This window comes from Rattus rattus, chromosome 1 (genome assembly GCF_011064425.1).
Source record: "Rattus rattus isolate New Zealand chromosome 1, Rrattus_CSIRO_v1, whole genome shotgun sequence".
Taxonomy (NCBI): domain Eukaryota; kingdom Metazoa; phylum Chordata; class Mammalia; order Rodentia; family Muridae; genus Rattus; species Rattus rattus.
This window is the reverse complement of record NC_046154.1, coordinates 175,217,408-175,242,249: the sequence shown is the minus strand read 5'-3', so window position 1 is coordinate 175,242,249 and position 24,842 is coordinate 175,217,408. Positions and strand designations below refer to the sequence as shown.

Sequence of the window (24,842 nt, the reverse complement as noted above, 5' to 3'; positions counted from 1 at the left end):
TTTCTGTCAAGTTGACACAAGCTAAGCCATCTTAGAGGAGGGAACCTCAATTAAGAAAATGTCTCCACAAGATTGAGCTGAGGGTACACCTGTAGGGCATTTTCTTATTTAGTGATTGATGGGGAAGGCCCTGCCCATGGTGGGTGGTGACACTCTTGGGCTGGTGGTCCTGGGGTCTGTAAGAGAGCAGGGTAAGCAAAACAAGCAAGCCTGTAAGCAGCAGCCTGCCCCATGGCTTCTGCCTACGCCCCTGCCTCCAGGTTCCTGCCCTGTTTGAGTTCCTGCCCTGGCTTCCTTCAGTGATGGACTATGATGGCGAAGTATAAGTCAAAACAACCTTTTCCTCCCCAACTTGCTTTTTGCTCGTGTTGTTTCATCACAGCAGTAGAAACCGTTACTATGACAAGGATGAAGAGCAAACTCAGAAAACGATGAACAGAAACTTAAGACTCAACAGTATGAACCTTAACCAAGCAATAAAAACATTCCGAAAAGGCACACAAAAGACTAGAGGAAGAATGACCCTTATGAATAAACAGCATAAAGGACAATCTTTCAGGAACATATGTCTTATTAATTAGTAACTTCAAATAATCTCTACATAGTGCCGCATTTAGAAATATTTTGAAAAATCACATTTTAGATTCATAAGCTAATTAAATCTGCTTAATGAGCTATAAAATCATTTTTAAACATTGTAAGCTCACAGATACTGAGCAGCTGCATGGCATATAAGTTGTAAATGTGGTATCAAATTGAGGCTATTTCGTTACTCTTCTTTCCCATGGGCTTACTTATAAAGCCACTGAGTAATTCGCCCTTCTCCATGGCTTTCCAGAAGCCTTCACTCTTTAGATATAAAGTACACGGCAAGCAGTGACTATTTAAAGTTCACTTGTCCTAAAATAGTAAGCAAATGCTACCTATCAGGCTCAGGAAGCGGCACGCACCTATAATCCCAGCACTCAACTTTTAACATTAACTGTTTGAAAATACAATGACATCCCTTAAAGAAAACAACAGTTCCTTTCAATTCCTCGTATCTATCCTGACAACAGATCTTGATATTTTTCCTATTTACAAATGAGAAATAGGAAGTTAAACTAATATAATTTAACTAAGCAGCAGTCATTATTTTTCTAAATCAAGTTTCTTAAAATTCATAGTTTAGATAGTAGATCAATTAATGAACTGAATGTTCCCTGAGGCTCTAAAATTTGTCCTACTCAATTTAAATTATGAGGTGTATATGAAGCCTAGATAATAATCATCTGTATAATGAAAACGTCTCCCCTTTTAATTTTCCATCATATTTTCTTCCCTCCCTCCCTCCCTTCTCCTCCTCCTCCTCCTCCCCGTCACCCCCTCCAGGGTTTCTCTGTGTAGCCATGGCTGTCCTGGAACTCATTCTGTAGACCAAGCTGGCCTCAAAATCACTGCCTCCTGAGTGCTGGGATTAAAGGTATGCACTGCCACACCCAGCTTCAAATTTTCTTAAAATAACAATTTCCCTATGTTTCATTTGTTATCAAATTGTTACTTGCCCGTGTAAAAGGAATGAATGAAAAAGAATGACATTTTAAGTGCTTTCTAGATAATCATCTGACATCTTACATTTTATGAACTCTTGCTTGGTTCCATACCTCTTTACATCTACCTTTCAAAATGAGGTTCTGTTAATCCCTTTACACATTATGAAACCCTCCTTAGCATCCTTAAAGGCTCAGTTAGAAGCTATGAGTTCTATAAAGGTCTGTTCTGATTCAGTGGGCTATAAGTCAGGAGAACTTTGACCATGGTCTTGACCCAACCCTATTATTACATTTGCTAAAAAAAAAAAATTAAAATTTAAAAATAAAATCAATATTTGCTGAGGTACTTACTAAAACCTCATGAAACCCTTAGCACCTTTCAGTCTGCTAATTATCCGTGTTTACTAAGAGACTGATAATACTATCTCTAACAGAAGAGCCTGGTCAGTAGTGGCAAAGCTGGGGTATAGACATGGCTTTGGCTACGCACTATCCTGCTCTTACCAGTCCATCCCTAGTTATCAGTCCTAAGATGGTCTAAATACGATAGAAGGCAATGACACTCAAGTCCATATACAAAATGTACAGTGTCTACATAGCCCATGCACAGTCTCCCATGCACTTTAAATCATATATAAATATTTCATACAGAACTTTTATATAGGGGTTATAGATTTGGCTCAGCCGTTAAGAGCACTTGTTCTTGTAGAGGATCCAGTGTTTGTATCTTAGCACCAACAAAGCAACTAAAACTATCTGTAACTCCAGTTTCAGAGAATCGACACCCTTCCCAGGCTTTCAAGAGCACCAACACACATGTGGTACACTGGTATACACATAAAAACATATACTCATACACATAAAAAAAATATCCAGTCCAGGGCTGCGGGAATCTGTGGCTCTGAAATCTGCAGGCACAATGGTCATCAGTATTACCAATCGGAATGGTAGTGCATAGCAGTATCTGAAGTGTTCACCTTATCCACCCCCACTTTGACCATGTACATCCTAGCCTGAGACTGCTAAAGGAAAGCAGATAAAAGATGATGGATAAGACCCTCCAAAACAGCTCAGTCTCTTACCTGCCATATAAATAGCCTCAGATAAACTAATGTGATTTTGCCCAGAATTTATATGAAAAATTATTAACTTGAGGTACAGAATTTTGTTTAAATACAATTTTATTTAAAAAGAACAAGGTAGTTTCTTCCATTTATCACTTTAGTTTTAGGATTTTTAAGGCCAGTAATTTATAAGCACTGGATAAAAGCTGAAAACTTTAACAGCATAAAATAAGATTTTCCATCATATTTTACCTATCTACATAGATGAGGTAAATTGCCCATAAAAACAGCATTAAGTTATTTTATATAACATCCATCAAAAGATAATGTACAAGTTAGGATGGATGCCACAGGCCTGTAAAACTGGCTACTCAGAAGGCTGAGGCTGGGGGATAAATATCAGTTCACTGATTTGTTAAGAATTAAAACTTGCAATGTGAGGCATGTGATCCCTCCCTAAGACTTATGACGTCCTGGTTAGATGTAAGACCTGCTCCACTGAAGTGTCTCCTGCTTAGTGTGATAGCCCCATTACCAAGCCTGTGCCTGGGGGGACCACAGGCCCTAGAGTGCTGCATGCTGTTTCAGTGAGCGGGCGTGTTATCAAACAACAGTCTACTCTTAGTTTTCTGCTTCTTTACACTTCAGTTAGAGAAGCTTCTTTTTTACAGCGGGTTAGTGACGAGGCTCGTAACTGGTAAGGGTGCCAAGTATAAGTAACGGAGTGCTCAACTATAGGTGATTATCTACACCAATGTTCTACCTTGTCAGGCTCAGAGAACTCTTAGAAGAAAGGCAGAAGAATTTAAGTGATAGCAAATGGGAAGGAGTGCTCCGAAAGGCTGACTTTCAGATGTAGCTTAGCATCAACACACAGCACAAGACCTGTACAAGATCAAGTCAGTCAGAATCTCAGCATAGATTTAGAGGGGACACCAATACCCACCCCTATCAGAGGAGGAGTTATTGGTAGTTAAGTGCTGAGGAAGAGTTGCTCTTCTTTGGGTTCTCATGTCCCAGGAGATGGCCACATAGCCCTGTACATATGACCAGCACTAATTAGACTCAGGTAATCAATAACAATTCAGGGAACATAAACTTTGGAGAGAAAGGGTGGCAAGCACTAGGGGAAAGTAGGTAGTAGTAGGTAGATATCATCAATATACAGTGTATACATATTAAAACTTTCTTTTTAAAAAAATTTATTTATTATATATAAGTACACTGTAGCTGTCTTCAGACACACCAGAAGAGGGCATCAGATCTCATTAAGATGGTTGAGAGCCACTATGTGGTTGCTGGGATTTGAACTCAGGACCTCTGCTCTTAACCACTGAGCCATCGCTCCAGTCCACTATAAAACTTTCAAAAATAAAAATGCTTATTTAAAAAGAACTACCTGTGAACAACAATGCCAAGCATCCAGGGACTAAGCCACTACCTAAAGACTACACATGGACTGACCCTGGACTCTGACCTCATAGGTAGCAATGAATATTCTAGTAAGATCACCAGTGGAAGGGGAAGCCCTTGGTCCTGCCAAGACTGAACCCCCAGTGAACGTGATTGTTGGGGGGAGGGCGGCAATGGGGGGAGGATGGGGAGGGGAACACCCATAAAGAAGGGGCTAGGGGGATGTTGGCCCAGAAACCGGGAAAGGGAATAACACTCGAAATGTAAATAAGAATACTCAAGTTAATTTAAAAAAAAAAAAGAAAGAACTACCTGTAATAAACACCTAATTACAAAATGAATAAATGAAATCTTTTTAGAAGGTGGACAATAGTTGTAGAAGACAGCCATGTCAACCTCTGGCCTCAGTGTACGAAGGCATACATACCTATACACACACATGTAGCCCCACAGAATTAATGTTAATGCTTTCTTAACCTAAAATCGAATATTACTGTTGCTCATTTACAAGGAATAAGGCAGAGATCATTAACATTAAACATACATGTGTGCACACAAAGATGCATGATGTGACGGCACATGTCTATAATAGCACTGGAGAGGCATGGACAGAAGATTACAAGTTTGAGGCCAGCCTGGGCTACATAGCATGTTCTAGGACAGCATCAGTTACATAACAAGACACTGTCTGAAAACCTAAAACAAACAAAAGATTCCTAAAAGAATAAAAAGAAAAAAACTCAGTTTTGCATTTTCCGATGTCAAAACTCACTACAAGATAATAATTCCACTGTGGTCCAGGCATAAACAGAAACAAAGATGAGTGGAACAGACTGCCTAGAAATTCACATACATGGTTGCTATGGTCTCAAGTCACATTTCAAGTCCTAATCCCCAAGGCAAAGGAGAATCCCCACTGAGAGGTTACTGGGCTTTTGGCCAAAGCCTCAGGGATGGCATTAGTGCTCCTTGAGGAGGACATGAAATGACAAGGAGAGACCTGTGGTCCTTCTCCTGCAAGGACACAAGAAGGCACCAACCATGGACCAGAGAGCATGCACACTATCAAGATAAGAAATTTTGTGTCTAAATTTGGATGTTATAGTTTAAATAACAGCGAGAAATAAATTTCTGCTAATTATAGGCCATTTGGTTTATACAGTTTTGTTACAGAAGCTGAAACAGACTAAGGCAATAGTCAAATGATTTTTTTTTCCTCTTTGTTATAGGAGGATATCTTTTTTTTTTTTTTTATTAACTTGAGTATTTCTTATGTACATTTAGAGTGTTATTCCCTTTCCGGTTTCCAGGCAAACATCCCTTCCTCCCCCTTCCTTATGGGTGTTCCTCCCCACCCTCCCCCATTGCCGCCCCTCCCCGACAGTCTAGTTCACTGGGGGGTTCAGTCTTAGCAGGACCCAGGGCTTCCCCTTCCACTGGTGCTCTTACTAGGATATTCATTGCTACCTATGAGGTCAGAGTCCAGGGTCAGTCCATGTATAGTCTTTAGGTAGTGGCTTAGTCCCTGGAAGCTCTGGTTGCTTGGCATTGGTGTACATATGGGGTCTCAAGCCCCTTCAAGCGCTTCCAGTTCATTCTCTGATTACTTCAACGGGGGTCCCGTTCTCAGTTCAGTGGTTTGCTGCTGGCATTCGCCTCTGTATTTGCTGTATTCTGGCTGTGTCTCTCAGGAGCGAGCTACATCCGGCTCCTGTCGGCCTGCACTTCTTTGCTTCATCCATCTTGTCTAATTGGGTGGCTCTATATGTATGGGCCACATGTGGGGCAGGCTCTGAATGGGTGTTCCTTCAGTCTCTGTTTTAATCTTTGCCTCTCTCTTCCCTGCCAAGGGTATTCTTGTTCCCCTTTTAAAGAAGGAGTGAAGCCTTCACATTTTGATCATCCGTCTTGAGTTTCATTTGTTCTAGGCAACTAGGGTAATTCAAGCATTTGGGCTAATAGCCACTTATCAGTGAGTGCATACCATGTATGTCTTTCTGTGATTGGGTTAGCTCACTCAGGATGATATTTTCCAGTTCCAACCATTTGCCTACGAATTTCATAAAGTCGTTGTTTTTTATAGCTGAGTAATATTCCATTGTGTAGATGTACCACATTTTCTGTATCCATTCCTCTGTTGAAGGGCATCTGGGTTCTTTCCAGCTTCTGGCTATTATAAATAAGGCTGCGATGAACATAGTGGAGCACGTGTCTTTTTTATATGTTGGGGCATCTTTTGGGTATATGCCCAAGAGAGGTATAGCTGGATCCTCAGGCAGTTCAATGTCCAATTTTCTGAGAAACCTCCAGACTGATTTCCAGAATGGTTGTACCAGTCTGCAACCCCACCAACAATGGAGGAGTGTTCCTCTTTCTCCACATCCTCGCCAGCATTTGCTGTCACCTGAGTTTTTGATCTTAGCCATTCTCACTGGTGTGAGGTGAAATCTCAGGGTTGTTTTGATTTGCATTTCCCTGATGACTAAAGATGTTGAACATTTCTTTAGGTGTTTCTCAGCCATTCGGCATTCCTCAGCTGTGAATTCTTTGTTTAGCTCTGAACCCCATTTTTTAATAGGGTTATTTGTCTCCCTGCGGTCTAACTTTTTGAGTTCTTTGTATATTTTGGATATAAGGCCTCTATCTGTTGTAGGATTGGTAAAGATCTTTTCCCAATCTGTTGGTTGCCGTTTTGTCCTGATCACAGTGTCCTTTGCCTTACAGAAGCTTTGTAGTTTTATGAGATCCCATTTGTCGATTCTTGATCTTAGAGCATAAGCCATTGGTGTTTTGTTCAGGAAATTTTCTCCAGTGCACATGTGTTCCAGATGCTTCCCTAGTTTTTCTTCTATTAGTTTGAGTGTGTCTGGTTTGATGTGGAGGTCCTTGATCCACTTGGACTTAAGCTTTGTACAGGGTGATAAGCATGGATCGATCTGCATTCTTCTACATGTTGACCTCCAGTTGAACCAGCACCATTTGCTGAAAATGCTATCTTTTTTCCCTTGGATGGTTTGGGGCTCCTTTGTCAAAAAATCAAGTGACCATAGGTGTGTGGGTTCATTTCTGGGTCTTCAATTCTATTCCATTGGTCTATCTGTCTGTCTCTGTACCAATACCATGCAGTTTTTATCACTATTGCTCTGTAATACTGCTTGAGTTCAGGGATGGCGATTCCCCCTGAAGTCCTTTTATTGTTGAGGATAGTTTTAGCTATCCTGGGTTTTTGTTATTCAGATGAATTTGCAAATTGTTCTGTCTAACTCTTTGAAGAATTGGATTGGTATTTTGATGGGGATTGCATTGAATCTGTAGATCGCTGTCAAATGATTTTTAAAAGAGGTCCCTGCCCATACAGCAAGTGGTATCAGGACAGGTGAGACCCCACGTGCTGGAGGATGAAGCTGGGCTTCTGTCTTATGTGTATACAAAAATTAGTCCAATGTGAATCTAAGACATAAACATAACACCGAAGATGATAAACTTCTTAAAGGAAATAAAGGAAAAATTCATGACATTGAATCTGTCAATAATTCCTTTCACTTGTCACCTCAAGCACAGGCAATGGAAGCAAAAGGGTAAAACCTAGACAGGACTGGTGAGATGTGTGTCCTGTACATCGGAACATAACAGGATGGATGTCATGTCAACTGAAGCCAGGAGAGTAGTTATAAAAACGTGGAAAATAATGCTAGGCTACAACTCCACAGTCGAATACTTCCTCATGCTGCATTCATGCGGATTTCACTCCTGCGTTTAGTCTCCACTTTATGACTCCACTTATCTAAAGGACTTGGGTGTGTAAAGGTCATAGAAATACAAGAGAACATGGTGATTGGCTGGAGTTCAGGGAAGGAACATTTCTTTGTTCTTTGGGTATAAGACACAGTTTTGCCACATGAAGAATTCTTGGAAACTGCTTTGAACCCATGTGGACATACTTAACATTAAGCACACACATACATACTTGCATACATACATACAGGAGAGGGAGAGAAAGAGGAGGAAAGAAGAGTGAGTTATCTTGCCCTACTGTATAAATAAAATTAAATTAATTTTTAATGATTAAATTTAATAATTAAATTAAAATCTATCCACTACTATATGAAGCTTTAAAATTCTTACCTGGTTTTTTTGTGTTAATTCATTAACTGAACCTTTAAGTTTTTGTATTTCCTGCACATATACTGCAACTTCTTGGGGGCCTTTGGCAAGTTCACTCCTTAGCTGGTTTATGGTAGCCTGAAAAATAAAATAACAATTAAAGCAAATGAAATGAAGGCCTGCAAAGATTTGAAAAACTGATGGTTTCTGCTGCTGGTGCAGTTAAAATTGAAGCAACACTTGACACTTTGATCACAACCTGATCTTTATTCTGATACCAGAAATACTCCCACCTAATTATTTTTTTGCTTAAAATTAATTTTTAAAAAACACCCAAGATGCATGATTCGTTTGTTTAATTACACATCAGCGGAGATGCTGGTGTGTTCATCTGTTTGATATCATCAAGGTTCAGCTTTTAATTTCTTGGTTTTAAATCTATACTTTAGGCTTCCTGAATCCAAACAGGAAAGCCACAAGTTATAGCTAGAGAATCTTCAACCTTCCACATCAGAAACATTTCCTTTCATATTAAAACATGCATATTCAAATACGCAATCTGGTTTGATTTGGGCTAATCACCTTTCTGATGATAATGGGAGTATATTTAACAAAACAATTTACCAAGCTAAGGTCCCATATGGTTTCATTAACCAAAGCTACTTTATGGTCAAGCATTAAGAGTTGAATAGAAACGTGTGTTAGTGGATTTAAACACTTTCAATAACAATATTGTGTTTATTGTTTAGATAGTTTGATTGCTTAAAAATAATAAAAAGGAAAATCAGGTGGGCAAGTATCTTAAAAAGTCAAACCTCTAAGACACAAAAGCTCAAACATTAGAAAGGTACTGCAAATAATATTAACAAATGAATTTGTATTTCTAATATTTCTTGCTGGCTCTACTTTTTACATAAAGTAAGTCAGTTCCATTGCATACATTCTTTATGATGAATAAACTTTACAGTATGCATACCCATCTATTGAGAATTCTGCCCTTAGCACCCAGTCCTTTATCCATATGATTACAAAACAGCCCCTGCATCACACAGAGGAGACCTGGAGGACCTGGTTTGCGGGGACATGCTCACACGTTTCCTGCTCTCAGGAACCCGACTACACAGAACTCAGACTTTCAGGTACTTTCAGAGCTGCTGTGTCTTCATCCATTTAGAAAAAAAAATAGTTTTGAATTTCAGAAATCAATTAAACACATTAATGACCGAATTGAACTTATTTTATTTAATAACCATAAATTAGGAAAACAAGTTTGGTTTAGATTAATGTGAGCACTTAAAAGTTTAAGTTTGGTTATGATGAGAAGTGATGTGGCAAGAGTGGGCCCCGAAGGAAGACGTTAGTTGTAAGGAGACACAGGAAAGAGAGGTTCTGTGAGAACTTCCCTTTCCCTGTTGCACACTATCAGCCATTTCTAGCTTTTAAAATGATAAAATATTGTTCTGATCTGAGGAAAAATAATGATTAAAGAGAAATTAGGGACATAAAATATATTTTCTATTCAGATAGACACTCTAATGTCTCTCTCTTTCTGTGGTGACTTTCCTTGCCACCTGACAGCACAAGGTCATCTATGGCTTGCAGTTCAGCACTTGCTATAATCATTTTCCAGGATTCCTCTTTACAGACTTTATGGTGAGTCCCACTCATTATATTCTCCTTACTTATATCTTCCCAGCCAGGCTAGTAAAACTGCCCCACATTACTCCTGGCTCTACCACAACACACGCCCTATGTTTTTTCCTTCTACATAGAACCTATTATCACTTCCCTTTCTACCATGGTATGGTATGATTATAAAAACATCTCAAAAGGCTCATGTGATCCAGTAGATCTAATCATAGAGAGATCATGGACTGGATCATGAGGGCTCTGACCATTAATTAATTCATGATTCGATCCTGTTAGTAGGGGGTGATGAAATGTTCAGAGGTGAAGCACAGTGAGAAGAAGTGGTCATCAGGGACATCTTGACCCAGTTTCCTGCTCTGTGCACTTCCTGGCTACCAGAAGTAGCCAAGTTCTGCCACAGTCCCTGGCAATCATGATATTCTAAAGGAATGGACCCAGCTAAACCTGCACTAAGACCAGAAGCCAAAACAAAATCTTTCACCCTATGAAATTGTTTCTCTCAGGTGACTTTCACAGCAATAAAAAGCTGATTAATACAAATTAACACATTTTTCAATTCCCACAAAGGAATATGAATCTTATGAGAGCAGGTGCTGACTTAATGGTGTATTCCTAAAACCTAGAATTGTTTGTCCTGCTTAGTATTTATTCAAAATATACTCCCTAATGAGTGATCATCCCCTCAAAGATTTAAAAGATTTTTATACCCATTAGAACAATATATGAGACCCTAACAAATTTTACTGTCCTTGTAATACTATGTTATTAAACTGAATTATTAGGTTTTTAGTAGAACTTTAAGTTACAAATAACTAAGAAACAATATTTTGACATTCTGCTAGTGCTACAGAATCATAATTATTGCTTGAATTTCTACTGTTAAGAAATAATAATTTTAAATGGATGAGAACTTGTTTGATTAACAAAACAAAAATGAGGATGTCTATGAAGTTCTAAGATTGCCCTATCACACAAAACTGCACAGGACAACCGAAAGCGGTGGATAAAGACAGTACCAAACTAGCACGTGTCCCAAAGCACATTACCTCAAATTTAAGCATCTCCATTAGAAAGCAGAAAAAAATAATAAAATGGTGGATGAAAGGTGGAAGACAGTACTGACAAGGTGCACATTGAGAACACAATAAAAATGTCCAACCATACTTACAAACATGATCTCTCAAACTGACACATGTAATGCTGAAATAATCTTAAACAGCTATGTCTGATTATAAGCATCCTTACTCCATACTTGCATAAACATTCTTGCTCTTAAGATTCAAGTAAGATTATAATTAAGACTCTTTAAAATCATTTCCATTAGAATCATAACATATCTAAACTCATTGCAGCCTTAATATTTACCTTCATGAAGGATTTTCAAAATAATTTTAAATCTTTAAACCTTCAATCTTCAATGTATAAAAACTCCAACTACTTATTAAGCACTTCAAATGCTTTAGAATAAAAATATACTTTTATAAATGCATAGACAAGTATAACGAGCTCACAAGGTATATAAATCTCGAGGAAAATAACCCAAAGGTGTATTTAACAATATGTTCCAAATTACATACCACCAATCCCAACATTTGATAAATTCTTGGATTTCTTGCTTATCTAATGGCTTTTAATGTATTTTGATTCTGATTAAGAAAAAGTAACCACATCTATAATAATTTGATTCTAGAAAATTTTTAAATGATGTAATCACTAATATAATTAGCTGAGAACGAGAACTTAATTTTAATTACACATGCTACTTAATCATAGTAGGTAGAAACAAAAAAAATGAAGTCACAAACAAGTATATGAGATAAAACAATCAATTATACTAATGTTTCTATGGAAACAGTAGTAGATAAAAATATTTTCAGTTATTATGCAATACATAACAACATACAATTCTGGCAAAACCCTGAAGTAGTAATAAACATGAGGACAAGGTTAGTAGTACAAAAAGCTTGGCATGAGGCTCACTGTCCTGATTCCATCTACGGAGGCCGAGGCACAGAGCGTCACATATGGGAGACTGAGGCCAGCCAGAGACACATAGAGGCTGCAGGTTCGCCTCTGCCAGACTGAGACACTGTCTCCAAAGAAAGACAACAAGCAAGCAAAGAGGTCAGCAGCAGGAAGTCACTCATGAGGCAATTATGAGACAAATGGAAGACAGGGTGCTAAGGGAGGAATGCTGGACCTGGGAATGTAGGACCTAGGTTCTGTATTTTACACATGTGACCTGAAAGCAGGTTACACCTCATTGAGCCTCAGATTCCTAATGTGTGAGAACTTTATAAGATCAAATGAGAAATCTTTACAGCTAACACAGTGTCCAAAATGACCTGGTAGAGTATCAGAAACCTAGTGGTGTCCAAAAAAATCCATGTCTAATGACATTAGTGTGACTCGAATACTACTGCTTTTGGGGGATCAGGAGGCAGAGGGATTTTGTTTTTGTTTTTTGAGACAAGGTTTCTTTGTGTAGCCCTTGCTGTCTTGAAACTTGCTCTGTAGACCAGGGTAGCTTCTCCATTTGCCTCTCCTCTTGAGTGCTGAGATTAAAGATGTATACTACCACTGCCTGGCTTTTGCTAATATTTTAAATTAACAAGTATGACTCTTTAATCCTCAACTAAAACAAGTCAGAGGGGATTACACTTTAAAATATATATACTCTAAAACTAGCATTAGTTACTTTCATTAAAATTTAGTCACCATGTTCCTTTACATGGAAATGTCAAATAACCTTTCATTAAAATTTAGTCACCATGTTCCTTTACATAGAAATGTCAAATAACATTTGATGGCATTTTTAAGTGAAGAGAGTACTTTTTTTATTTGAGAACTTATCAGTCAGCAGTCAGATCTAATTAACACAAGTCCTTTACTAAGTACAGGAAATGGCTGGGCTTACTCAAGTTAAAAGTCATCTAAAATACATTCTTCCTTATCAGACTTTGACTCAGCATCTTCTCATCTTTTATGTGATGAATGTGTGCACACCGTGTATGTGCATTGCCCGTGGAAGTCAAGAAGACAATGTCAGATCCCCTGGAACAGGAGGGACAGGAGGGTACTGGGAAGAGCCGCCAATCTCTTTACTGCTGAGCCATCTCTCCAGCCACCAATTAGAGTTCCAGTCTAATTAGTAGTACCTCTCAATACTGAACTGACTTTGGTAAATTTATTAACCCCCTCAAACTATTTGAAAGTTTGTGAAATTATGTGGTTAGGGTTATGAAGTGTCATTTGGGGAAAATCTACATGGTAAATTAGTATCAAGCATCATAGAGCCTCATAATCTCATGCATCTTAAAACTATCCACTTTCATAAATTCCCACTGATGAGACACAGAAAAAGGAAAAAACAGGAGGAATCAGACACAGAATATCTGTAATACTTATTTTACTCCATTATTTACAGGCATATTCCGTTTATGAACAGAGTGGTATTTTGATCACCAGCTTAAAACCAAAAACAAAATAAACTGTCACAACAAATGCTTTTCTTTTTCTGTTTTTCTCTGTGTGTGTGTGTGTGTGTGTGTGTGTGTGTGTGTGTGTGTGTGTGTGTGTGTGTGTGTGTGCACACACGGGTATTGGCATGAGTATGGGTGTGTGTGTGTTTTCAAATAGGGTCCCTCACTATGTACCCAAGATTGGCCTCAAACTCATAATCCTCCTGTCTCAGTCTCCAAGTGTGTGTGTTACCACATATGGCAAATTAAATCTAAAATTGGTAGTAGGTTGGAACATTTTTAAGAAGATTTATTTGCTTTTATTTTTCACATGTAAGTGTTTTGCCTCTGTGTACATCTGTGCACCATGTGCATCGGCTCTCCTAGAGGTGACGTTTCAGATGTTGGTGAGTTGTCCTGAGGTTGCTGGGAACCAAATCCTGGTCCTCTGCAAGAGCAGTGAGTGCTTTAACCGGGGAGCCCACCCTCAGCAGGCCCAATGAGAACACTGTAAGGACTATTCTCAGGTGCATCCTTCAATGTCTATCAATTAGAAATATGCCTACTAAAAATACACCTTCTGCCAGGTTCTGTGGTATACTTCTGTCATCTCAGACACTGAGGAGACCAAGGCTGACGTGAGCCTACGAGGATAAAAAGAGCCTGGTTAACATAGTGAGGCTGTATGTCAAAAAAAGTTTAAAGAACCAGAAAGAAAGAAAAGAGAGAAAAAATTATTTGTAAGAATTTTCCCAAAACAACATTGTTAAAGTAACTGTAGGAAATTATATCATACTTTGCTTTCTCCTACCAAATTAAGATAAATTCAGTCATCACTTACCAACTAGCCTTAATTATGTAAGTATATGCATCATTTATTAGGTGACATAGTAATCTATAGAAGCATTCCACTCTAATGTCATTACCTCCGAGTTAGCGTGTTCTGACTGTAACTTTTTACATTCATCCTTGAGTTTTTCAGATTCTCTCTCACGCTCCAAAGTCATGTTATCCATTAGAGTTTGAACTTGGACCAGTTCTTTCTTTAGTACAGCAACATCTTCTATACCAGGTCTCTGAAGCTGGGAAACACACATTTTAATTAAACATTACAGTAAAAAAAACTAATACATATTTTAGAATAAGTCACTAAAAAGAGATCAAAATGAAATCAATCATTATTACCAAGGTTTAGACTCTAAACCCCGAACACTGATCCCTGCTTCAATAAACCAACGCCCTCTTCCCATTCATTCTATTTAACGGTATCCTCAAGTTACATTCCAGCAAACTCACAACTCTCCTTAGCATGACCCCCGTGTTGCTCTCCTGAACAGACTGCATGGGTCCCAACAATGACCTGACAGACAGTGCCTTCTTCCCTGTGCTGAGGAAGGGCAATGACACTAAGAAATGCTGAGCTCTGAGCTCCTGCCTAGCATGGAGCCAAGGGGTCCATACCTTACAATGATACAACAACGAAATTTAAATAAGGAAGAAAAGATGTTAGCTTGTTCAGGGTTTACAGCAGGTTGCATGTAATCCAGTCATTTATTCATATAGTTATTGAGTGCTACATAAATAAAAATGTCAAAGATAGGTCTAAGGCTATAAAGCCTGAGGAAACCATTGAACCATGGTACCTACTGATGAATACTGCCATCAGAGAAGTGTGGCTTGAATTTATGTTTGTAGATTTGAAATGAAATTTCATTGCAGTTGGAGGCAATCTTAAACCAGATGCACTGTAAACTAGAGTGTAGGGAAGGCGGGCATGTTGGCTTACACCTTTAGCCCAGCACTCAGGAAGGCAAGAGGATCTCTATGAGTCAGAGGCCAGTCTACAGAGCAAGTTCCACAATGGTCGAGGCTACATAGTGAGATCCTGTCTCAAAAGAGCAAATAAAATGTAAGGAAATGACAGCTTCAGGGATGTGGACATAGGAAATACTTAAAAATCATAGAGTATATCTGAAGGTAGAAGAATATATGGAATTTTTTTTATTGCCTCCAGTTCATTGACCCATTTTTTTACTATTTCTTCAGCTGGATATTCAGCTCAAAACCTCATACTTCCTAGGCAAGTTCTCTACCACTCAGCCATATGCCTGGTATCATATATATTTCATTTTAATTAGGACAGTATAAATTAACATAATGATGATAAATAAATTACCAGTTCAGTTTTCAGATCTTGAATTACAGTCGTGTATTTAGTTAATTCTTCTGTCAAATGTGTCGCTTTTTGTTCTGCAGCTGCTCGGAGACCCTTTTCTTCATCATATTTTGACTTTATATCTAATTGAAATAGTAATACAAATATTAGTTTCATAATACTAATCCTGAAGGCAGGTGTTATAGGTCTGCATGTACTAACCTGCAAGCTTAGACACACTTAAGTCTAATTCACATTCCTTAAGTACCCATAACTATACCCAGAATATTATGATCATGTTACATCCACCCAACAGCAGGCTACTTAGCATTTTAATGTATACACTTAAAATATTTCACCAAAAAACATAATTTAAAACAAAACACATTATGAACAATTAATTGATAGCATAACCAAGTATTAAACCTCTAATATATTATATGATCAATTTATTTAAAATGTTACATTTTAATCATTAAGCATATCAGAAAAGAAAAATAACTGAATTTCAAGAAGAAAATACTAAAGAGAAAACACTGAAGGACAAGCAATAACTGACACAGCAATTCATATTATTAGACACCATTAATCACTTCCATAGTCTACGGCAAAGGTTTCATTACTCTTAAAATATTAGTTTTCTAGGACATATAATGATGAAAGGGTAGTAAGAATTTTTTATTGGCTAAAAAATTTAGATTCACTATACCTGCAATTTCAGTAGCAAGTTGAGCTGCTTTCTGTTCAAACAGATCTTTCATTTGCTTAATATTAAAATTCTCAGTTTGGGCTTCTTCTAATTGTTGCTCTAAAGACTGTAGCTCTAGAAGAGAGCAGAGCAGTGCATTAAATGCAATGTCAGTTACATACACCAAGTTTTTATTACTTGTATCATAACCACGTAAGAGTAAAGACACTGACGTTGAGTCCATTCTCTATAAGGAGAATATATATTGAGTATATTTAAATCAGTTAGGGTAAAAGTCACTATTTATAAACATGATTTATAAATAAAAATAATTAGAATAGCCTCCAAATATCTATAAATATTTGTTTAGAAGTTTAGTTTTGCTTTTTACAAATTGAGGTCTTATTTGACAGCTAAGGCTAGATTAGGACTTGTGGTTCTCCTGCCTCCTGTCTGCTAGTGTTACAGACATATACCACCATAACCACTTTAAAATGTATTGTGTTGTTCAGACACAAAGTGAATTTAGAAGTAAATAAGAACAACAATGGCCTTAAACACATTAATTAAAATATGCAGTCCATGTCTGTTACTACCGCTTCCTTCTGAGAGCTCCATTAAATACAACCTCTAAACAGAGTCTAATCTGGACTATTCACTGAGCACCACCCATTTAGCAGCAGCTACAAGGATGCTAGTCTCATCATTTACTTCAAAAGGTACAGTAGGCCTATCATTCCCTAATATAGACTTGGATTTTCTTTAAGCAATCATGTGGTAACATTCCAGAAGTTTATTCACAACTTCAGAATATAATGAACTAGATAACTGACTAAACTGTGACATAGGTAACTACCTAAACAGAACACACAAACAATACTTTTACCTTTTTACAAACATCATGAATAGACATAAACAAAATTCCTTTATCAGGTATTAAATCTTAAAAAGAATGATTAAAAAAACAGTGAAAACAAAAATCTGTTTTTAATTACCTGCTGATGAATCAGTCACCAATCCATCAGATTTAGCCTCCTTAATTAAAACAGAACATACAAATAAATGTGGTAAAAGGAGAAGGAAACACTATACAATTGCCATGTCTGTCAAGTTAAGTAACAGGATTTGGGTAAAGATCAGAATCTGATGGGTCTCCTTATTTAGATCTGGAAGGTGTCAGCTAGCATAATTTCACTGCAGTGTGCCAGTCCAAGAACTTTCCTATGTTTGTATAAGTCTCTTAGTGTCATGCAACAGGTGACATCCACAATTCCATATATTCAGTACTAAAGTAATAATAGCACTTCCCCGTCTCCAGACTGCAACATCAGCTCTTATCACTCTCTGTGTACAAGCTCCTGGCAGCGACTGCTAGGCTGCAAGTACACAAGCCTAACGACGGGACAGATTTAGTCCCAGCATGCAGCTCTCAGCTGTCTATTTCTCCAAGAGCAATAGCTCGAGCTGTGTCAGGGTCACACCCCTTTAGCCTCACCTTTCACATCTTGCCCACCACCTACAGTGCACTCTATCAGTAAGTGATCCTTGTTACACAGTTCTCTTTGGAAAGCATCACTCTCAAGAAATCACTTATAAAGGTACACCCTAAATTTTAATGAGATTTTCCTTAGCATGAGAGACTGATTCTACTACAGTTGAGAAATTGCTAATGGACTTTAATTAATGGTGGGATTCACTGAGCTGTTCATGTAACTCATCTATTGAATTTAATCTCTGTGAAATTTGTTACTGTATTCTTCCTTTAAGCACTGAGAATTTAAAGGAAAATAAGTAGCAATAAATATGTGATCTAAGATATCATTACATTGATCATGTCTTACTATATGCATAAAATCACCTAAACTATTTGAAAAGTAATAACCTTCTACATGCTGCCCACTGTGACAATCAATAAGGGTACTGCGTGAGGGGGAGCAATGGCTAGACACTGCAACACAGTAGTAGTAAAGCACTTGTCTAGTACATAGTCCCGAGTTCTATCCACAGCACTTCAAACTTTGTAATTAATTAAAGATATTTTTAAATTAACAATCATCAATCATCTCAAAAAGAGAAATAAAGGGCTGACAAGATGGCTCAGTAGATAAATGTACTTGTCACAAGGACCTGAACTCACCTCCCAGGGTCAAGAAATCTACTCATTTACTCTCACAAGTTATTGGATGACCTCTACATGCAAGAAGGTACCATGTATACGCGCACACACACACACACACACACACACACACACACAATGTACACATGCACACATGTGTAATAAATAAATGTGAAACACAGACATACTTTAACCCATAAAACACAAGGCATGCCTTTATTCTCATCAGAGGCAGAAGCATGCAGACCTCTGAAAGTTTGCAGCTAACTTGGTCTATATAGTGAGTTCCAGGGCACTTGGGGCTATGTAGAGAAACCTTATCTCACCCCCCTCAAAAAAAAAAAAAAAAAAAAAAAGAGGAGGAGGAGGAAGAAGAGGAGGATGGAGGGGGAAGAGGAGACAACCACCACCACATTCTTTATTATTAAAGTCCTACAGGCTTTTAATATTTTAAAGAGTAAAGTCCATGTCAAAGAATAAAGAATTTTCCAATAAACCAGATTTTTAAAAATTTCACAACAAACTGGATTTAGACATATGACAGCTAAAAATAATATTTAAAATGTACTTGTTTCTAAACGGTAATTTACTGCAAACACAATTTATAACTTACACTCTAGAGAATTTATTTATGAAATATGACACACTGGCAAATGCCTATAATCCAGGTCTTGAAGGACATTTTCCAGAAAGCCTTGTTATTACAAGAAATGACAGTTCCACTGTTACTGCCCTTAAAGATTTTCCAGTGAGATGAAATGTGGTAGAGGCCTATATTTTGTGTTGAGTCTCAATTTTAAGCCATTTAAGTATACTGTCAGAAAAATAGAATAATTAAGCTTGATGTTTTAAAAACTGGTAACTGATTCTCTTTTAAAGTGAAGTATATAGACGATAGATAGATAGATAGATAGATAGATAGATAGATAGATAGATAGATAGATAGATAGATAGATAGATAGACAGACAGATAGACAGACAGACAGACAGATGAATAGATAAATGATAGATGGATAGATAGATAACCTGATTTTTAATTGTGCGTGTGCACGAGCACATTTGTGCAGGAGACCAGAAGAGGGCATTGGATCCCCTGGAACTGGAGTTACAGGCATCCGTAAGCTGCCTGATGTGGATACAGTGGACTGACTCTGGGCCCTATGCAATCGCAGCAAACACACTTAATTACTAAGCCATCTCTCTAGCCCCCTCACCCCCCTTTTTGAAACAAGGTCTTGCGATGCAGCCTAGGCTGTCTTTGCACTCATATTCTCTGGCCTCTGCCTTCCAAGTGTTGGAATTACAAACACATACCATCACACCTGACATAACAAATTCTTAATAAAACATGTTTAAGAAACATGTTTATCTTTGCTTCCCATATATGCTTCCAAATCCATTAGAATTATACAGACTATTTAATAGGCTGTTACATAAGAAATAAATTAGGAAGGTATTTATATCAAGCCCCCTACAAAAGAGTATAATGCTTAATTTTCAACAATAAAAATAAACAACTAATAAACATGCTTTAAGAATTTAAAATGCAATTACTTGCTGCTGTAGCCCTTGATATTTTTCTAATTCTTTCTTTAATTCTTCTGAGTACCATTTTTCTTCCTGATAAGAAAAACTCTAATTAGTACATTTTAAACCAGTTTTTAATGTGAAACTCTGAAAATAAACAAGCATTAGCATGTCCGCTCTTACCTTAAGTGAGGCCTGTAGGTCTTGGACCTCTTGTCTGAGTAGTGTTATGTCATCTCTAAAGATGCATGAGGGGAGAGGAAACGTCTTTTAATTGACAAGCTTAGCAAGTGATAATCAGTAACCAATAATGTTACAGCTTTCTCAATTATTATAAAAACTGAATGTTTTCTGTATAAAAAAGTCTTTAGAAGAATAATTTCAGTCTTAAGAGCACATGGTTTATAAACAAAAACAATTCTCAAGATAATAATCAGATAACTGTCTAGTGCCTACAGCAGAAACAAAGTACTTTCTATTAATTTACCAACAATACTCATGAATGGCTTCCTGATGCAGGTAGCATAAAGTCTAAAGCTGCCAGCAGTACTACCAAGTGTGCATCGTCTGCCCCTGCCTAGTCACTCTTCTTTCACTCACTTGACTGTGTAATACTGGTTTGTTTCATGGCTTCTTCATGGTACTCTCACCTAAGACTCAAACCGATAAGAAGACAAGCAGACAGGCTAGGAGGAAGACCAGGCTAAATGAGAATAGATTTAAATTAAGTAGTATGAAAACTTTACAATTTTCAGAATGTTCACATAGCAATTACATCACATGGGCATTCCATGACAATATCACATTTAGAACTAGCATATTGTACCGTGTCAAAGCAAGACTGGCCTCTCCACCATGCCCCGAGTCATTACCAGCATCATGAACTGCCTGATAGTGTTTGAAAAGTTCATCAGCTGAGCCAAGAGATTTCATACACTGGGGACATATGAAACCCTTTAAAAAGAGGAACAAAAAAGTTTTAAAAATACTTAATTTTGAAGAACAACACTTAGCATTTATTAAATATGGCCAAATTTCATAGTCATACTATAATGCCATTAAATAAACTATAATCTATAATGATAAACCACAATTCTGATATCAAGCAAAGGTATTTCACCATTGATTCTGCTTAAAGTATACAAAACATAACGAAAGCACAACTATTTTTTAGGCTGCATCAAATTAATGGTGAAAGAAATGAAGGAGACTTTAGTTCATGTGTTTTTTCCTTTGTGAAAAACATAGGTCCCACTATGTAGCCTTGGAGGTCCAAGAACTCACTATGTAAATCAGGATGGTCTTGAACTCACAGAGCTCCACTTGCCTCTGCCTTCTGAGTATTGGGATTAAAGGTGTGTGCCACAACACCTAGCTATTCTAGATTAGTTGAAAATATTTTCCATCACAATTTTTCTCTGTGTGTATTCCCATTAAAATTTGTTCTATTTCATAGAAATATTAAAAAAAGCAAGAAGATGAAATGATTTTGTCACCAAAGGGAAAAAACAAGACTGCAAGTGTCTCACACAAAGCTCTATTAGTGAAGTGTTGTAATCAGAAACTATCCAGCTGAGTGACAGTGCACACATATAAGTTCAGCGACCTGGGAATTGAGGCAAAAGGATCAGAAGTTTAAAGTCATTCTCAGCTACATAGTGAGTTTAAGACCAACACTGAGAACATGAGACCCTGCTTCAAAATAAACTGACAGACATATAAATAATTGCTAGCCTAAGGCTAACATAATAAAAGCCCTAAGCTAATGAAAAGCCTACTAAAACATAAAGACCTGATGGTCCCAGAACTAATGACATAAGACTATCATTGATGACGCTGTTAAGCGTGCTGCTATAATTCCATGTTTCCGTACTTGGGGTTACAATTCAGGACTGAATCATAAAATCACTTATTTGGCTATAAATTTAATATTCCACAGAATATATTAGAGGTTATTTTACTAATAGTAAACAATATTTTATTACATTTTTGATCAATGACAAAAATAATTATTACAGTGTGTTGTCAAAAACATTTCAGAAGCACCCTTACAAATTAACTGTTAGAGGTATCTAGAATAACTAATTTTTTTCTACTGGATCCGTACTATGCACCAGATATTTGCCCTATACAATCTCATGTAAAGCTTATGCCTATTTATTTAGTGTTCCTAACCATATTTTATAGGACAGGAAACTCAGGAAAGCTAAGAGACTTTCCTGAGGTCACAAATGACTAGGCAAATCCCATGTTTCCAGAGTATTATATTATCTCTCAACTTGCAAACCTAACCCTTAAAAGTGACTTCCTTAAAACAGTGATTTTAACAGGTATCTATTGTCATCTGAGAATAATAAATAATAATAATAACAATAATAATAACAACAACAACAACTCTGTGAAAGACATAAATTTTAAAATACAGTCCCAGCCCACAAAGACAGAAGACTGATGATGCACACGGAAAAGTATCTTTTGTGGAGTGGAATCAAACTGCATTAAATGGCAGTTAGCGGATGTTGTTCCTATGGGGCTGCAACCCCCTTCAGCTCCTCCAGTCCTTCCCCTGGCTCCTCCATTGCAGTCCCCAGCTCAGTCCGATGGCGGGCTGTAAGTATCTGCATCTGTACTGGTCAGGTACTGGTAGACGCTCTCAGAGAACGGTCACACCAGGCTCTGTCAGCAAGGGCTTCTTGGCATCAGCAATAGAGTCTGGGTTTGGTGTCTGCAGATGGGATGGATCCCTAGGTGAGGCAGTCTCTGATGGCCTTTCCTTCAGTTTATGTTCCATATTTTTGTTCCTGTCTTTCCTTTGGACAGAAACATTTCTGGGTTTAAAATTTTGAGATGGGTTGGCGGCCCCATTCCCTCAACTAGGAACCATGCCTATCTACTGGAGGTGGCCCCTGCAGGTCGTATCTCCCCTTTGTTGGATATTTCAGCTAATGTCATCCCTGTTGGGTCCTGGGAGACTCTCGCTTCCCTGGCATCTGGGACTTTCTAGTGGCTATCCCCAGTTCCCCACCCCCACTGCTGCATATTTCTATTTGATTTCCTGACCCTCTGTACTTCTCTCCTGTCCATTCCAATACCTGATCCGGTCCCCTTTTTTCCCTCCCTCTCTCCCTCCCAGGACCTTCCTTCCCTTTACCTCCTGTGATTATTTTGTTTCCCATTTTATGTAGTATTAAAGCATCCACATTTTGGTCTTCCTTCTTAAGTTCCTTATGGTTTGTGGGTTATATCATGGGTATTCTGAGATTTTGGGGCTACTATCCACTTATCAGTGAGTATTTAACATGTGAGTTCTTTTGTGTCTTGTTTACCTCACTCAGGATGATATTTTCTAGTTCCATCCATTTGCCTATGAATTTCATAAAGTCATTGTTTTTGATAGCTGAGTAGTACTCCATTGTGAAGATGTACTACATGTTCTGTATCCATTCCTCTGTTGAAGGACATCATGTGGGTTCTTTCCAGCTTCTGGACATTATAAATAAGGCATATATATATACATATATATATATATATGTAGGATGATGTCACAGGTGAGGCAGGTACAGGATAGAAGGAGGCCTGTCATTGGAGGAGAAGGAAGGATGGGTGGGAGAAGTTTTGAAGGAAAGGAGGAGACTAGGGGAGAAGGAGGGGAGACAGGGCGGAGGGGAGGGGCTGAGAAGAGGTGGCAGGACAAGATGGCAGGTGATGTTAAGATTCTGCTCTGTGTATTTACAGGTTGTTATTAATGTTCTCAAGGGATGGATAGTACCGGGCATTGTATGTTTAAGTGGGCAATTATATCTTACCAATTGGATGTAAGATTATTGTGTTGTGTGTTCTTTTATGTGAGGGTTTGGGTGTAGGAAAGTGTGCAGCTGGGCTGTGTTTCCACCAAGATAATCTAACAGATATCTGGGAACCGTGGTACAGAGCCAGCGAGGTAAAAGACACTGTTACTCTTTATTTTTACAACAACATATATACACATATACATATACATATATATATCTCAAGGAGCATGTGTCCTTGTTATATGTTGGAGCATCCTTTTGGGTATATAGCTGGGTCTTCATGTAGAACTATTTACAGTCTGAGGAACCTCCAGACTGATTTCCAGAGTTCTACCAGCTTGCAATCCCACCAAGAGGAGTGTTTCTCTTTCTCCACATCCCTGCCAGCATCTGCTGTCATCTGAGTTTTTGATCTTAGCCATTCTGATTGGTGTGAGGTGAAATCTCAGGGTCGTTTTGATTTGCATTTCCCTGATGACTAAAGATGCTGAACATTTCTCTTTTTTTGACTTCCACTTTTTTTCCCCATCTTTTTTTTTTTTATTAACTTGAGTATTTCTTATTTACATTTCGAATGTTATTCCCTTTCCTAGTTTCTGGGCAAACATCCCCCTGACCCCTACCCCTCCCCTTCTATATGGGTGTTCCCCTCCCCATCCTCCCCCCATTACCGCCCTCCCCCCCAACAATCACATTCACTGGGAATTCATTCTTGGCAGGACCAAGGGCTTCCCTTTCCACTGGTGCTCTTACTAGGCTATTCATTGCTACCTGAGGTTGGAGCCCAGGGGTCGTCCATGTATAGTCTTTGGGTAGTGGTTTGAATCCCTGGAAGCTCTGGTTGGTTGGCATTGTTGTTCATATGAATCGAACCCTTCAAGCTCTTTTTTCAGTCCTTTCTCTGATTCCCTTCAATGGGGTCCTTCTCTCAGTTCAGTGGTTTGCTGCTGGCATTCGCCTATGTATTTGCTGTATTCTTGCTGTCTCTCAGGAGAGATCTACATCCAGTTCATGTTGGCCTGCACTTCTTTGCTTCATCCATCTTGTCTAATTGGGTGGCTGTATATGTATGGGCCACATGTGGGACAGGTCCTGAATGGGTGTTCCTTCTGCCTCTGTTTTAATCTTTGCCTCCCTATTCTCTGCCAAGGGTATTCTTGTTCCCCTTTTAAAGAAGGAGTGAAGCATTCGCATTTTGATCATCCGTCTTGACTTTCATGTGTTCTATGCATCTAGGGCAATTCAAGCATTTGGGCTAATAGCCACTTATCAATGAGTGTATACCATGTGTGTTCTTCTGTGATTGGGTTACCTCACTCAGGATGATATTTTCCACATCCA

The 24,842-nt window shown here is 38.2% G+C and overlaps 1 protein-coding gene across 1 annotated transcript in view; it reads right to left on the bottom strand.

Moving 5' to 3' along the window:
- Eea1 (early endosome antigen 1) overlaps positions 1-24,842 on the bottom strand; it is a 104,865-nt gene that overhangs the window by 39,155 nt on the left and 40,868 nt on the right. The window contains exons 3-10 of the mRNA XM_032911691.1: positions 20,537-20,664; positions 19,894-19,948; positions 19,738-19,803; positions 17,063-17,102; positions 16,089-16,202; positions 15,401-15,522; positions 14,151-14,306; positions 8,135-8,251 (exon numbers count right to left, since the gene is read on the bottom strand). Coding sequence (XP_032767582.1) covers positions 8,135-8,251; positions 14,151-14,306; positions 15,401-15,522; positions 16,089-16,202; positions 17,063-17,102; positions 19,738-19,803; positions 19,894-19,948; positions 20,537-20,664 — 798 coding nt within the window. The remainder of the gene's footprint in view (positions 1-8,134; positions 8,252-14,150; positions 14,307-15,400; positions 15,523-16,088; positions 16,203-17,062; positions 17,103-19,737; positions 19,804-19,893; positions 19,949-20,536; positions 20,665-24,842) is intronic.